General features: G+C 40.8%; 1 protein-coding gene across 2 annotated transcripts in view; it reads left to right on the top strand.

Moving 5' to 3' along the window:
* SH3PXD2B (SH3 and PX domains 2B) overlaps positions 1-16,356 on the top strand; it is a 98,795-nt gene that overhangs the window by 59,142 nt on the left and 23,297 nt on the right. For both annotated transcript variants that reach the window (XM_072146176.1, XM_072146177.1), the window contains exon 5: positions 6,650-6,741. In XM_072146176.1, the coding sequence (XP_072002277.1) occupies positions 6,650-6,741 (92 nt within the window). The remainder of the gene's footprint in view (positions 1-6,649; positions 6,742-16,356) is intronic.

The following is a 16,356-nucleotide window of genomic DNA, read 5'->3' as shown; positions in this document are numbered from 1 at the left end:
AAATGGCCGTCAGCCATCTTTCCTTTGACTGGATGAGCTAAATGCTATACTTTTGAACAGATCAGTACAGACATGCAACCTTTTAGTAAAAAAGTAGAACATATCCTCGCCTGAACCATTTTTTATTGAGAACTTTTAGACTATAGTTTATGAGGATCTTTAAAAAACGGATTTGAAAGGGAAGCAAATCATGCGTGGCTCATTCCACGGTGCTTCTGGCATTATAACCCTAGGCCGGCGCCACACAGGGCGCTTTGTCTGCGCTTGCAAACGCAAACGCAGACAAAGTCGCGCCCACCGGGGCGGGCCTCGGCCCGATCGCATCGGCGTTTCTATGGAAACGCCTGCGATCGGGAACGAGCCGCCGGTGTTTCGCGTTAAATTAACGCAAAACACCGGCGGCTCGTTCCCGATCGAAGGCGTTTCCATAGAAACGCCGATGCGATCGGGCCGAGGCCCGCCCCGGTGGGCGCGACTTTGTCTGCGTTTGCGTTTGCAAGCGCAGACAAAGCGCCCTGTGTGGCGCCGGCCTTAATCTCCTGATATTGAGATGTGAAGCTTTTTTATCGCCTATTCCGACAATTTCCGTTTTGCAAAGAGGATTTTGCCGCATGCGATCAAATTTTGCTGCATCTTCGACGACTTTCATGCGACACATATCGGGGGGGGCGTGCCACCGGACAATCCGACTGATTCGGACTTAGCGCAGGATTTAACTTGTGTCGCAAGCCACTTACATGCATCGGGAAGAAGATGGTGAACTCTGGCGGACCTGAGCGGGGAAGCGACACATGCAGGATATCGGCCACACGATCTATGTGAATCGCGGCAGAGTTCATCCTCATCGGACATTCCGGATCGGGGATCACGCAGGGACCGGGTAAGTAAATGTGCACCTTTATGCAGAATGTCCTTTCACTTTTTATATTTGGTTTTCTTGTGGCCATGTGTTAAATAAATAAAATGGAAGAGATGGCTGTCATTCGCAAAATAATAGTTTCTCAAATAAAAAACTCTTATATATGTAACTAGTTTCATTCTATGGAATATTTACCATTAACATGCCTGTTCTGTAGGGCTTTTGACCCACTCCTGCTTAGAACTTACTGCCCATATTTTTTTAGAAACACTTACATATTTTCTCCCCCTGATATATTTATTCCATCCTCTGGAGGTAAAATTGACATATTTGTTGCATTAGACTTCAAGGCTGTGCTTTGAGTCAGTGCTTGTATAAGATGAAGATAGGATATTATCTTAGCTTAGTTCTCAGAAGGGGTCCAGGATATACGATATTGCATAACCTTACACATTTCCTTTTAGTCTGTGTTTTTCTAGAAGGAGAGTATGTGCATTCTATAATGGAATGACCTGAAGTCTGACTAGTTATATTATATTATTATTGGAATTGCTGTCTGTGTGAGGTTGGGCATTAGTCATTTTGTAACACTGCACCTGGATTTTACTTCAAAACCTACAAAGCCAAGATGAGAAGAGAGGAGAATGTAGAATCCAATAAATGTAACTTTAAATATTTATGAATGAATTTATGATTCTATTACAGATCGTAAAAAAAAAACATCCTGCACACATTCCACACATTGGGAGGATTACCATGCCCATATGGCAGGAACTATAGGAAGGAGAAATTAAGAATTATATGGTATTTACTTTCATGACTTGTGCACCTAGGCATTCTGGGTCTAGTTATTGAAAAAGCCTTTAACTTAAAGGTGTTGAACCAAGATTGATTGTTATCTCTATATCCACGATCTGTTTTCTCTAATTGATGTGGTGGCAGGTCAAACATGCTGCTCCATTCAATATTCTGGGATTGACGGAAATTGCCAAGCACATTGCCCATGCATCTTCTGGCACTCCCATTTAAAGAGAGTTCTGTAGATAGGGGAGCGCTGTACTATGCAATTTCTGACACTCCCGTAGAGTTGAACACTGTGGCAGGAAGCATGCTTAACCTGTTACTCCATAAATAAGTGAGAATGGGACCCCCTTCCCAGCGATCATGGGGGTGCTGGCACTCAGACCTCCACAAGTATAGGTGATATTGGTACAATCCCCTTTAAAGGTTTTTTTTTCAATGGCCCCAAACAAAATATAATGAAGTGTTCTTAGCTAGTATCACTCCAGTGATTGGTGCACCTTGTAAGGGTCTGTGAAAATGTTGAGTTACCATTTGACTATTCCAACGTTAATTACAGCCCAACATACATGCTTAGCATGGTATGACTTTAATGAAGACTAATGACATGATGTGGGTTTAAAGGGAACCTGTCACCAGGGACCTCATTTTCACTAAAGACAGGTTACAGAAGCCCGTCAGAGCTGTGTTGCAAATATGTCTTTCTGCTTTCTATAAGCATTTACATTACACTATAATTGTGTGTTTTTACTTGCCTTGCATCCTGACAGACTCCTCTGTGTAGTCCAAGGGGTTGGGCTTTGTTTTGGATGCAATTCAAAAAACATGTGACTTGTCTGTGCTGCAGAATGCTCAGCTCTCAGCCCCCAACTCTGTGCTCCTGTACAGCTCCTACCTCCTGCTCCTCTACACAGAGCTCACAGCCTGGTGAGCTGACATCAATGGGAGAGGAGGAGCTGTATAGGAGCACAAAGGTGGGGGCTGAGAGCTGAGGAGTCTGCAGCACAGACAAGTCACATGTTGAAATACACAGAGGATTATGTCAGGGTACAAGGCGACTTGTGAAAATGATATCCCTGGTGACAGGTTTCCTTTAAAACCAAACCAGTATATTTATTTCAGAAGGAACATATTCCCAACTGTAGGCAACTCTATTTTGATCTGGTCTCTGGTCTCTTCAGTGTAGAAAACTGGCTTGACCGAATGAGAGGCTTTTGACTAGAGCCAGGAATTAAGACTTCTCCTTAAAGAAACTTTGGCAATAACACTGTACTGAAGAAAGGCAACCATGTTGAAACAGTGCTGCTGGAATATATATACTGGTTTGGCTTTAATTACACATCATGTAATTAGGCTCCTTAAAAGTCATGCTTGATGTTAAGGGGGCTGCCTTCCAAGGTAGCAAAAAAGACCATTGTCTTCCTTGTCCCATCCTGTAAAACATATTTTCATGTTTTTAAGAAATATTTACATGTCATTAGACAATAGAGAAAAAGAGTGATTTTCAAAAATGCTCAATATTGCAACCTAGGCTGTTTTAGCTAAAGAAATTACCAATGTATCATCAGCATCATCCTATATAGTAATTAATATATTTTGTTAACTGGTTTTTAAAACTGGTTTTAAAAAAGTCAAAACAAAATTTGGCAACACATTCTCTTAAAGTGTAGTCCAGCCAAAATGGTGAACTAGCTGTGAACTAACTTTTCCACAGCTTGCAGGTGCCAGGCATAGATTTCCATTCTCTGGATGCTAAACAGGTGGAAAAACAATAAAGGAATTATGCAATTAAATGAAACGACTTGATTTCCTTTTTGGGTTAAACCACAAACACCTATAAACCATTACATGTCATCTTACATTTATTGCTGCCTTCCAATACTCTGTTAACACCACAAGACACTTGTGCTGAGGACTGTTCCTCTACTCACAGTTGAAAGCAGGAGTGTACATACACTATATAAAAAGACAAATATGCATATTTTTCTTACAATCTAACTTGAAATCAGAAAAAACCTTTCCTGTTTTAGGTCAATTAAGATCACCAAAAATTTTAATTTGCCAAATGCCAGAATAATGAGAGAGAAACATTTTAAGGCATTTTATTACTTTCTGCAAAGTTAAAAGTTTATATACAGTACACTAAGACTACTATGCCTTTAACTCTTGCCATGCCAAGTACCGTATGTATCTCATATGTCAGTGGTGGCGAACCTATGGCACGGGTGCCGGAGGTGGCACTTAGAGTCCTCTCTATGGGCACCCATGCCGTCACTCGAGCAGAGTTCGCCAGACAGGACTCACGGCCTTTTGTAGTCCCAGGCAGCCCATGACCCTGAAAGGAAGCTAAAATGATATTCAGAAACTGCTACTTCTTCTTTTTACTGTATTGGTGTCCTCAGGTGCCTTAATAAGTTACTGCTTAAATTGTTGTATCTGCACTTTGCGAAAAATACGTGGGTTTTGGTTGTAGTTTGGGCACTTGGTGTCTAAAAGGTTTGCCATCACTGTCATATGTCCTCACTGGGTGATGCCTCTATGGCTGAGGACATATGAGATGCATCCTGTATTCTGGGAGCTATAACTTTGGATCCCTGGCACTTAGAATTTAAGTTTTTCATCTGAAAGAGTACAAATTTGTGATTGTAGGTGCTATAGATTCTGCTATATCACATTTAAAGTGACAGTTTTGGGTGGCATTTATATATATAAAACTCATTCCCGACACTCCTGTCACTTTACAGTTAATATCTTTGGTTTGCTGGCATTTAGAAGCACAATCCTAGATTCAATGAAAGAGGAGATTTTCTTTTTGCTCTTTCACAGAAAAAAAAGAACCATGTGATTCTATGTGTCAGGTATAGAGATGAGCAAAATCAAACTTCCCCTTTAGTTTGGGTGTCCCCTTGCCAATGACACGCATGGCTATTAGCTAGGGGTGTAAATTTGCCAGATTGGTTGTTCAGCAGGCAATCTGGCAATATGTCCAGGTTGTGCATTGTGTCCCCAAACATGAAAGCAAGGTTTATATCTCCTCATCCCTCTAAAGTGGGGGTTCAAGCCGGCAAGCTGCACGAAGAGGAGGGTGCAAAGATGAGCTTCTTACAGCTCACAGATACATTCCATCCAGAATGTGTCCAAAAAGTTGTGTGTAACACAAAAAGTACACACACAACTTCCCTCCATTACTTATTCCTACACTATGGCGTTCTTAGTCAAATTCTTATGAACTGCAGGAGTTTGTTATTGTGCTGCTTATAAAATGGCACACATATGACACATATCACTTTAGCTTGGTTTTTGATTTTATAGGTTTTTATTTATGATATCGTTGTATAAGGGAGTGAACAATAATATATCTGTGTGAAACTCTGAGAAACTCTGTGTAAATTGCTGTGAAATATTTTGCAAAAAGTTATGGCACACCCTGTGGATTTCACATTACCTTTGCTGCATATTTTGGTGAATATACACACGTGGGAAATGTATGGACTCCTCACATCTTACTGTTTTTGGAAAAGTACATTTTCTTTATATAATTAGTCTGAATTTGTACATATATTAGTGAAAATTTTGAATTTTTATAAAAAAAAATTTGCACTTTGAATCAAAATTGCATGAAGGCACCTTTTTCTATAAACACCTTAATGCGATTTTGAAAATGGGTGAAGTTGTTCGGAAGTGTGCCCCCCTCCAATCTGTCACCTGAAGACAGAATAGAAAAGAGAGACTAAGCTGACGGTTTAATAAGTATATGCACATGCTGCATCTTTTACTCACAGGAAAGAGGTGCCACTCCTAAATTTGAAATATTTCTATTTTTTCTCTGCACAGTTTTTCTGGATAGCCTGGAAAATTCCTTTTGACATAAAGTTTTTAAAAGAATATTTAAGAAAACAGAGCAATTAAAAATTAAAATAATCTCCTGCTCCCATTTTAACCCCCTTCGTGCACCAGGACATACTATTATGTCTTGGTGCTGTGGGGGGTATGGAGAGAGCTCATGGGCTCAGAGTCCACAAGAAAATGCTGCAAATGTGTTTTTTGTCAATTTCACAGAACTTGGAAATTTTTTCCAGCTTTCAAGTACATTGCATGGAATATTAAATAACACCACTAAAAAGTACAATTTGTTCCTCATATAACAAGCCCATATACATCCATGTTAATGGAAAAATAAAAAAAAATATCACTTTTGGAATGAGGGGAGTAAATCAACCTAGGGTAATTGTTATTAAATGGTATTTAGCAGACCCGAACTGTTAAAATATTCAAGTTTTTGTCCTATAGAGCAAATCTTAATTGTTTGTCACTTCACCTCCAAAAAAGTAATAGAGATTACATAAATGTCAAAGATATACTGTAAGAAGACTAAACACAATCTGAACAAGTACTGTAATCCATGTCTACTGTCATTCACAGAGGAAAGTAACTGTACTTTCATTTTGAAGTTCTTTCACTAAGTTTGGGTTCATCACCAACAAAAAAAACCTATAAAGGGGCACATTTTGTTTTCTTATGTAATGATCACAAACTCCAAGCAGATGTCCTGTAATGTAATGAACATTTAGTATCATAAATACCTTTACTGGAAATGTAGAGCAGGTCATTCTTGTGACTATTATTTCTTACAGATGTGGATGGGCTAAAGAATTCTATGACCGTTATACAGCCAGATGTGGTTATTGGTCAGATCTACTTGGGATCAGGTCTAATTGTTCAGTAGAAAAGTATGTAATTAAGTCTAAACATCTGGCTACAAAAATCTTTCCATGATATTGGTTCTTATTAGTCGATGCATAGAGATGGCTTGTCCTCTTCAACCAGTATGTAGACCCTCTGAAAGGAGTAACCCTCAACTTGGATAATATTTAGGATGTCCTCTTAGTCAGACAGGTCATGATCATGGAGGTCCAACCTATCCACAGGAGATGAACATTGGTGTCCTATGTTTATACACTTGTAACCTATATGATCTCTTGTCCCTAGGCCCTGATAAGAATGCCTCCTTACATCTCCCAGTGTGATGAAGTCCTGAATTTTTTTGAAGCCAGGCTGGAGGACTATAACCCACCTAAGGAGTAAGTAAACTTAAAAATTTTAAAGTATTTTTACCTTTCTATTTCTTTAACCCCCTTCACGCTCACTTGCGGAAATATCCATCAGCAAGCTCAGTGAGCCCACTTCATACAGACATAGGGTTTGCTGCATATTGCAACAAACACGCATTTCTAACACCCGTAGACGGTGCTAGCACCAATTGCGGAAGCTAACCCTTTGATTTCCGCCGGCAAAGACGCGGGCACATCGGCACCACCATGTTTGTTAAGATTGCCGCTCCCCCTGGTGTCATTGGGGAGCAGCAATTGGTTGCCATGACAGCCTTCGGTCTTTGTCACACCCGAGACTACATGGTTTCTGAAGTGGCTCATTATAATGAATCCTATGTAAAAATGCAATGTACTGCAATACAGTATATGGTATGAACAATCAGACCATCTAGGGTTAAACTATTCTAGACTAAGAAATAGTAGAAAAATAAAAAATTCAACCTTATTAACCTAGAACCGATATAAAAGTTAATAAACAGTAAAAATCGCTGCATCCCAAATAATGGAAAATAGCGCCCAAATGTCCGAAGTGCGACTTTTTACACCATTTTACATAACATTAAAAATGTAATAAAAAGTGATCAAAAAGATCAAATTGGTAGCAATGAAATGTCAGCTCATCTTGGTAAAAATGACACCTCACACAGCTCCTTACACCAAAGTATGAAAAAGTTATTAGGGTCAGAAGATGGCGAGACAATTTTTTTTTTCGTACACATTGGGGCACATTTACTAAGGGTCGTGTGCACACTTTAGTCAGACTGTGTACCTTTTTCAGGGCAAAAACGGCTTTTACAGGAATTTAATAAGAGTGTGCCTTGGAATTGTGTTGCACGTGACCCTTTTTGTGGCACAGCTGCGTTGGCTTCCATGCGACACAATTTAGGGGCGTGCTGTCGGTCTGTCCAACTGATTCGGACTGAGCGCGGTATTTAACTTTTAAATTGTGTCGCAAGCCCAAGCCAAGCCCTAAGATGCACCACTAAAAAGATGGTGAACTCTGTCAGACCTGAGCAGGGAAGTGACACATTCATCATTTCGGGCGATTGATCTTAGTGTATCGCCGCACGGTGCAATATATATTCGGACACTGCACTTTCTGTGAACTCCAGTGACCGGGTATGTCAAAATGCCCCATTGTTTTAATTTGTGAAAATGTAAAAAACACAATATAACCTATATACATTTGGTATCACCATAATTGTACCGAACCAAAGAATAAAGTGGATGTATCATTTGGAGCACACAGTGAAAGTCTCAAAAATGAAGCCCACATGAAAGTGACGCAAATTCATTTTTTCACCACATTTGTACATGGCATAATCCTGTACATGGCATGGATTAATATGAAGTAAAATTTGTTACACAGAAAATAAGCTCTCACACAGCTCTGTACACCAAAAAATGAAAAAGTTATAGATTTTTGAAGGTGGGGAGCAAAATAATGAGCAAAAAAACTGCCCCCTTAAAGCCGTTTTCCCACAAATAAAACTTAGTCCCTATTCACAGACTAATGGAGCAGAAGGCTGCGCATGACCGTTCTGCTTCTAATCTCTATGGAGATGACGAAAATTGCAGAGCGCCACAATCATATAGAATATATGCAATAACCATGTAGAAAAGTTGAAAACGCTCCAGATTAGGTGGTATTTTATACCACCACACTAGGCATATTGCCTAGTATGTATATAGCCTGACTGCCCCCTCTAGTATATAGCCTGCCTGCACCTCTGTAGTATATAGCCTGCCTGCACCTCTGTAGTATATAGCCTGCCTGCACCTCTGTAGTATATAGGCTGTCAGGCCCCTTGTAGTATATAGCCTTCCAGCCCCCCTGTAGTATATAGTCATCAGCTCTCTGTAGTATATAGCCAGCCCGTAAAAAAAATCAACTCTGTACTCACCCAGGCAGCTCCTCTTCTATCTTCATGTTTGCAGCAGCTCCTCTTCTATCTCCATGATTGTGGCAGGTCCGCGACAGCGCCTCTTCTTTCTCCAGGCCGGTGCACAACTGTGATGTCAGCCATTGCTGACATTACAGAATGTATCGGCCGGGCCGTGCGCACGTAGTTGTCGCAGTCCTGGCGCCATCCTGAAGAGAGTAGAGGCGCTGTTGCGGACCCCGCTGCGAACATAGAAATAGAAGAGGAGCGGCCTGACCCATCGGAATGGTGAGTACGAAAATTGTGCTGAAAACCTCGGCTTATCTGAAGTATATACGGTACATAAAAAAGGGCTTGTCCAAGTGTAAACAAAGTACTTTAATATTCCCTGATAATATTCTAAAACAAACAAATAAAATCCATACCCTACTATTTCATTTTCCCTTTGATCTGGCGCTCCTGCTGTCTTCCCAGTCTTTGGTTACACAGCAGCAGCATGTGACTGCTGGCGACAAACCGTGGTCAAGTGCTGTGTATGAGGACTGATTTATGTTTGTTTGCTTTTGAATATTTATGGGGATAACTATTTTAATATTGTAGTTGTGCTATAAAATGATATTTAATTTCAGTATATTAAAAAAATCCATCTCCAAATGGGCAAGGAACCCCTATCGATCACACATCTGTGGGATACCCTTCAATGCCTACTTGAAAATACTGTATTTATATCATCTACTGAAGCTTATAGAAACAATTGTAATGTACAACATATATAGGTATCTAAGACAACATCATTTATATTCAAAGTTGTTGCATTTGGAGCAGAGAGATGAAAGCTATGGATTCTGTCTGCCCTGTTCTGCATCAAAAGATTTTTTTTTAACCCCCTCTACTCAGAAAGGCATCACGTTTCACCATAGCTCGCGTCTGGCATTGCATTTCTGGCCATTTTGCATGGATGGATGTGGCTCCTTTTGCATTAATAAATAAACGTACACTCTTCAAATGGATGACACTTTTTGTAGTTCTCAGTCTCGCATTATTTTCCTTGAAGAACTTACCGTATATACTCGAGTATAAGCCGACCCGAGTATAAGCCGAGGCCCCTAATTTTACCACAAAATACTGGGAAAACCTATTGACTCGAGTATAAGCCGAGGTGGGAAATGCATTGGTCACAGCCTCCCCAGTATATAGCCAGCCAGCCCCTGCCCCAGTGTATATAGCCAGCCAGCCCCTGCCCCAGTGTATATAGCCAGCCAGGCTCTGCCCTAGTGTATATAGCCAGCCAGCCCCTGCCCCAGTGTATATAGCCAGCCCCTGCCCCAGTGTATATAGCCAGCCAGGCTCTGCCCTAGTGTATATAGCCAGCCAGCCCCTGCCCCAGTGTATATAGCCTGCCAGACCCTGCCCCAGTGTATATAGCCTGCCGCCGCTGCCGGACAGATCGCACAGAAGATATACAGGGGTCACTGGAAAGGTGAGTTTAGATATATTTATTTTTTTGACTCGAGTATAAGCCGAGTTTGGGGTTTTCAGCACATTTTTTGTGCTGAAAAACTAGGCTTATACTCGAGTATATAAGGTACTCACAGATTTACGTGCTGGTGGACAGTATGCTTGACTTCTGAAAAAGGAAATCAGACCTGAATCAGCAGGATCTGACCGCCTCATCATTACTTCCCTACATTACTCTGTGTATAACATCAATCTATAAATAAGTCACTTGTATGTTCTCCATGTACAGTATAATCAATCCGGTCAAGCTTTTATTTTTGCTTCTGTACCACAATGGGGCACATTTACTTACCCGGTCCCTACGTGATCCCCGATCCATGAAGATTGTGTGCCCGATATCCTACATGTGTCGCTTCCCCGATCAGGTCCGCCGAAGTTCACCTTCTTCTTCCCGATGTATATAAGTGCATGGCTTGCGACACAATTTTTAAGTTAAATCTCGCGGTTTGTCCGAATCCGTTGAATCGTCGGACGGCCCGTCCCCCCATTTGTGTTGCATGAAAGCTGGCACAATTGCGCCAAAATCTGATTGCGTGCGCCAAAAACTCCTTTTAAATCCCTGTCGCAGCAGCGCAAAAAGGAAATCGTTGGGATGTCCAGTGCGGTCCGCGAGGCCCTTAGTAAATGAGCCCCAATGGGTTTCATAAAAATCTGCCGAGACGGGAATGAGTCTTACAATGATTTCCCAGTGCATGACAATAATAAAGAGATGAATGGAATTGGTTTTGCGTGTTGAATTTGAATTTTGTAGCCCTCAATATAAAGTCTCAGAGGTGTAAACCTAATATAGCTATAAGACAGATGCCAGAAACTTTAGGAGCAATAGTACTTCAACTATTTGCCTTGACAGAAGACACAGAAGATATGCTTAAATGATCACAAAATTATTTCCTTCCTAAGATCACAACATCTTAGAAGATTTAGAGATCAGAAACATCTGAATAGATGTCCCCATAATAACATATAGAAAATGCCCACAGTTGTATAACAAGAATTTACAGAAATAACCTGTGCTAGGATGATGAAAAGAAAACCCTATAAAGAAGGATAGTGATGGTTCATGATCTGAAGCATACCACATCATCTGTTGTAGATGGGGGAGGCAGAGATAATGGGGTTGTGTCATTAATAATGTTTGTCCCCTATCCACAGGATAGGTTATCGTGGGGGTCATGGCTGCTGGACACCCAAGAATCAGCAGAACGGGTTTCATAAGTTCCCCTTATGTGCTCTGGATGTGTTTCGACCCCGTTAAATGTTTATTTACCCCCTGATTCATCTCCTAGTATGGGACTTGCCATGGGCTAACAGGGTGGCTGAAACCAGTTAGCCCAGAGCGGATAAGAGGATTTATATTCCCTGTTCTATTTATTGCGAAGGGTCCAACAGACTGGCCCCCCCCCTCCCCCCCCCCCCCCCCCCCCCGCAATTATATATTTATCCTAGTCCAGGAATTGTGACTATTTTGCCCCTTATGCCAACACCACTCCAAGTGGGCATGGAGGTTCTCGAAGGAGGCCATGTCCAGCACTACAGTGGGACAGTGTGGGCTTCGCACCTACAGCTATAGGCTGTAGTGCAATTCTATGCCAGGCAAGACCTGGTTTAAAACTGCCCTGACGCACATCGGCTACACAGTGCAGGGTCACCATAAACCTGTCACCAATAGTCTAATCTGCTGGTAGCATGCTATGGAGCAGCAGGAACAAAGCAGTTTCACAACATGATTCTATCCCATCATAATGTTATTGCTTTAAAAAGTTTTCTTTTGAAATTGACTTGATTTCTTCGAATGTTTCCAGAGAATGGTTTCAGTCATGACGCGTTTGTGTTGGACAAGAATCAAGCTCATTGCACAACTCCTGTTTATGATACTGTGTGTCTTGTGACCACAACTTTTTTGGTGCTAAAATTAACACATTCTGTCCATGCAGGGAGACCATGCTGACGGAGACTAACTGGTAGATTATGCCCACGCAGGATGTGGTTTGTCATTCGTCAACATTGGCCAAGAAAATACATGATTATGGAAACATGCTCCTATTTTAGTAAACAGATATTGTTTTTTTTAATCTCATTATGACATTCACTGAAAATTTCCCTCATGCCTTACCTCACCGTCCAGATTCTAACATGAGAACGGATGTATGTGCTGATACCACAGTTGCATCTCAAAATAAAGGTCATTATACTATGTTAAGCTCCATTACATGTCACTCAAGTCTGCACCAGTGCTCTTTCTCTGAAAATGTGCAACCTATGTATCCAAGTGGAATGAATGGTGTCAAAATTTAAACTGTGAAGCAAAGTCAATGTAAAAGTAAAAAAAAAAAATCTCAATTTAAATCTTTCATTTATGGTGCAGGCATCTGGTGTATTTTTGGCTGCTATTTGATGTTACAAAAACAATTAGATAAGTGTAACATCTGTGCCTGCTATGGCAACCTCTGCCTGTATGGTATGGTTGCTGACTTTGTGCTCAGCTTGCATCCTGTCTTGCACTAGTCTGAATACTGCCTTACTTTGATTAAGATAGCCAGGAGTGATTTCCACCACATCCGGCTGTCTCCTGTCGATATTGTTCTGGGCTGCAATCGGTTGAGCTAGTTGTGATGGACAGGTGCCTTCCCCATTTCCATTCTTCTCCTTCTAGTCTGGTTTGTCTGAATGTCACGGGAAAGGTCTAATTTCCTTTTGGGCCGGGGCTGTGATATCTCATAAGAAGTTTGTCTGCCCACTTCCCAGTGCTTGCTAAATGTCTTTCTTAGAGCTTGCTAGTGTTTTCTAGACCTTCATATTTTGGATTTTCTTGTCTTTAAACCATCCGTTTGTCTCTTCATTTTGGACTGCATTGTTCTCTTGAGTTTTGACCCGTATTTATATGACCATTTGTGTGGGTTTTGTCTGTGGTTTAACTATGGCGCAAGAAGGGAACCGATTGTCACCTAACTTTTAGGTTAGGATGGGCAATTAGGTAGGGACTAAAAGTGCATGTATGCCCTACCTTTCCATCTTATTGTCCATTCCCCAGCAACATTACAATTGGTAAATATATTAAAATGGAAAATTATGTTAACTCTAAAATAATATAGTCATACAATAATAAAAATAAGAGTCAATTTTTAATGAGGGTAAATGTCAAGTTCTTTTTTTTCTTCTTTTAGGGAATTTTTAGGCTTTACATTGCTAGCTGGCAGTTTCTTCTATAGGGAAGTGTTTTTTTACTGAGGCCATTTACATAGCAAGTGTTTATTTCCCTTATAAAGGGGTAATTCCTACATCAATAGACACTCTGAATGCTTTACTATAGTCCCAGACTGCAATGATCAGCTGTCAGGTGCCTGTAATGAAGCTTTATTGAGAATCCTTGGTCCAATTACAGCAAAAAAAATGTAAACTTCAATTGTCACTGGGGCAAAAAAGTGTTTTTGTCTGGAGCTACAATTATAAAATATAAAGTTTCAACTTACATACAAATTCAACTTAAGTACAAACCTATGGAACCTATCTTGTATGTAACCCGTGGGCCGCCTGTACTCGGCCTGCCTTTCACCCTAGCTAGCACAAAAGTAGGAAGAGGTACTGGCGTTTTAATATAAAAAAACATCAGTAAAGCACATAGTGGCTGGAACCTAGTTATAGATTTTCCACTGGAGCCTCTAGCTCCTTACCCCATCTCATTTTAGAGCTTCCCCGTTGAAAATTGTATATGCATGTATTAGATTATACTACAATCATATAATATATCTTTAACATTATTGTTTCCCTGGAACCTATGTGCTACTGTTTTTCCCGCCCTCTCAGAAAAATAAGCCAAGACATATACCATAGAGCTATATCCTTCAATATTAAAATGGCTGTGAGCCAAGGAGGATGAGCTGAAATATTCGGCAGCACTCTTTCAGCTGCAGTCCATGGGGCTTGTAATTCTCAGAGCACTTAAGGTTTCATTAGCTAATAGCATTATCTGACATGTTATATTTTTCATCTGTCCTCTGCATATACAGCTTAGGACGTGACCTCTAACCCGTTAAATCTCCCATGAGTAACTGAGACTTCTCCCAGTCAAGGATCTCTACCGGTTCACCATAAGTGTCTTATAATCTAGACTGTGTTTGCAGGTGATGAGAGTGACCTGGCACATAATTTCATTATCCTTAGTATAATAAAGTGAACCTAGGGCCCCTGAGTGTACATTAAAATAAAAAGCAATTTTATTAATCTACTATAAGGAAAAATTCTTTAAAGTTACAGACCTCGGGTCTTAACCTTGAATATTAGAATAATCTGATGACAGCATGTCTGCATGCTCTGATGTCTGTCATGTGCATTGTCAAGGTGACCGTGGAGTAAATGCAGACAGTGTAATGCAGTTGCACCAATTTTAAAGAAATAGCGCATATCCATCCCTGCCCTGTTCAGTCTGCAGATGTCACATGTTGTCTCTCCCTCTCTATTACAGCAAATGCGATACATACAGAGGAAAACACTAGCCTGTAACACATTGAGGCATATTTTTAGAACTTATCATAGTCGATGAGTATCAAAAAAGATGCAGGTCTATCAAGTCCAACATATAATTTACTTTCCGACCCCAAATATGGAAATCGGAATAGATCCCAATATTTTTTTGAAAGATATTTTTGCTCACAAGAAAGATATCCAGGCCCCTCGTGATCATGTACAAACTATTGGCCACAAAACAATCCCAAAGGCAGAGAGTTCCATAGTCTCACTGTTTTTACAGTCAAGAATCCCTGGCCATCTTTTTTCTATGGTGATAGCCCCATGTTTAGTAACCTGTATTCTAACCTGCCCATTCCCCTAATAAGCTTAGCTGCCCTCCTCTGTACCTGTCCACCTCAGCCGTGTCCTTCTTATACCTTGTGCCCCAAATTGCTCACTATATTTTTTCACGTGCATTCTGCAAAACTATGCCCTTATAATGAGAATCTATTCCTTTCTTGATAAATCCCATAATTTTATTTACTAATATTAAGTTTATTATCCACCAATACCCCAATTCATTTTTTTTCTGCAGTTTTATCAAGTAATTCACTAAGTGCATTACCTTACATTTATCTACACAAAACAATAGTACTATAAGATATAATGCAATAATAATTCTTTATATAGCGCACACAGATTACACAGCGCTGCACAGAGCTTGCCAAATTGGTCCCTGTCCCCAATGGGGCTCACAATCTAAACAATCTACCAGTATGTTTTGGAGTGTGGGAGGACCCAGAGGACACCCAAGCAAACACGGAAAGAACATACAAAGTGGGATTTGGACTCGGGTTGGGATTTGAACTCCAGCGCAGCAAGGCAGAAGTGCTACCCACACCACCATGCTGCCCTATATAAATATAGTAATGGTATAGCAATGTTGTATTTCTACATTTACCTTCCATTGATCACAAAATAGATGATTGTCTTCAGATAAATTGATGAGAATTAGAAAAAAAAATTTCATCCTTAAAAGTGCCCAATATTCTACTGTGTGGGGGAGATTGATCAGAGGTTTCAGAGAACAGAACTGTTCTAGTTGCCCATGGCAACCTATCAGAACTCGGCTTTCATTTTCCCACAGCTCTTTATAAAATTAAAGCTGAGCTCTGGTTGCCATGGGCAACTAAAACTGTTCTGTTCTCAGGCAGTTCTGATGAATCTCCCCCTGTATGTGTATGTCTTATATATCAGATGGTGGATACTGTACTAATTTTATGATAATACTTTGACTACCTGAAACCGAATCAAAAGCCACGTATGTTTAGGAATGTATTGACGTTCCCTCCATGAGATGGATGCATCCACATCTGTGCATACTATTACTCTGAGCCACAAGCACATTCTTCTGGAGATCCACATCATGTGACGTTGCTTCACGTGAGGGAGGATCTGGGGAACATAATGGGGCAAATTTACTAAGGGTCCGGCGGATGCATTTCCATCGGGTTTCGCTATTTTATTTCAGATTTGCCCTGGATTGCCCCGGGTTTTTGGTGCACGGGATCAGATTGTGGCACATCGGCGCCGGCTTGCATGTAACACAAATGGGGCGCTGTGGACGTTGGACAACCCAACTGATTTGGGCAAACCGCGGAATTTAAAAACCATATTGTGTCGCAAGATCAGCACATCAAGATCAGAAGAAGGTGAACTCCGGCGGACGCACGATCTA

The sequence above is a fragment of the Engystomops pustulosus genome, chromosome 4 (assembly GCF_040894005.1).
Source record: "Engystomops pustulosus chromosome 4, aEngPut4.maternal, whole genome shotgun sequence".
Classification (NCBI taxonomy): domain Eukaryota; kingdom Metazoa; phylum Chordata; class Amphibia; order Anura; family Leptodactylidae; genus Engystomops; species Engystomops pustulosus.
This window is presented reverse-complemented; position numbering and strand designations above follow the sequence as displayed.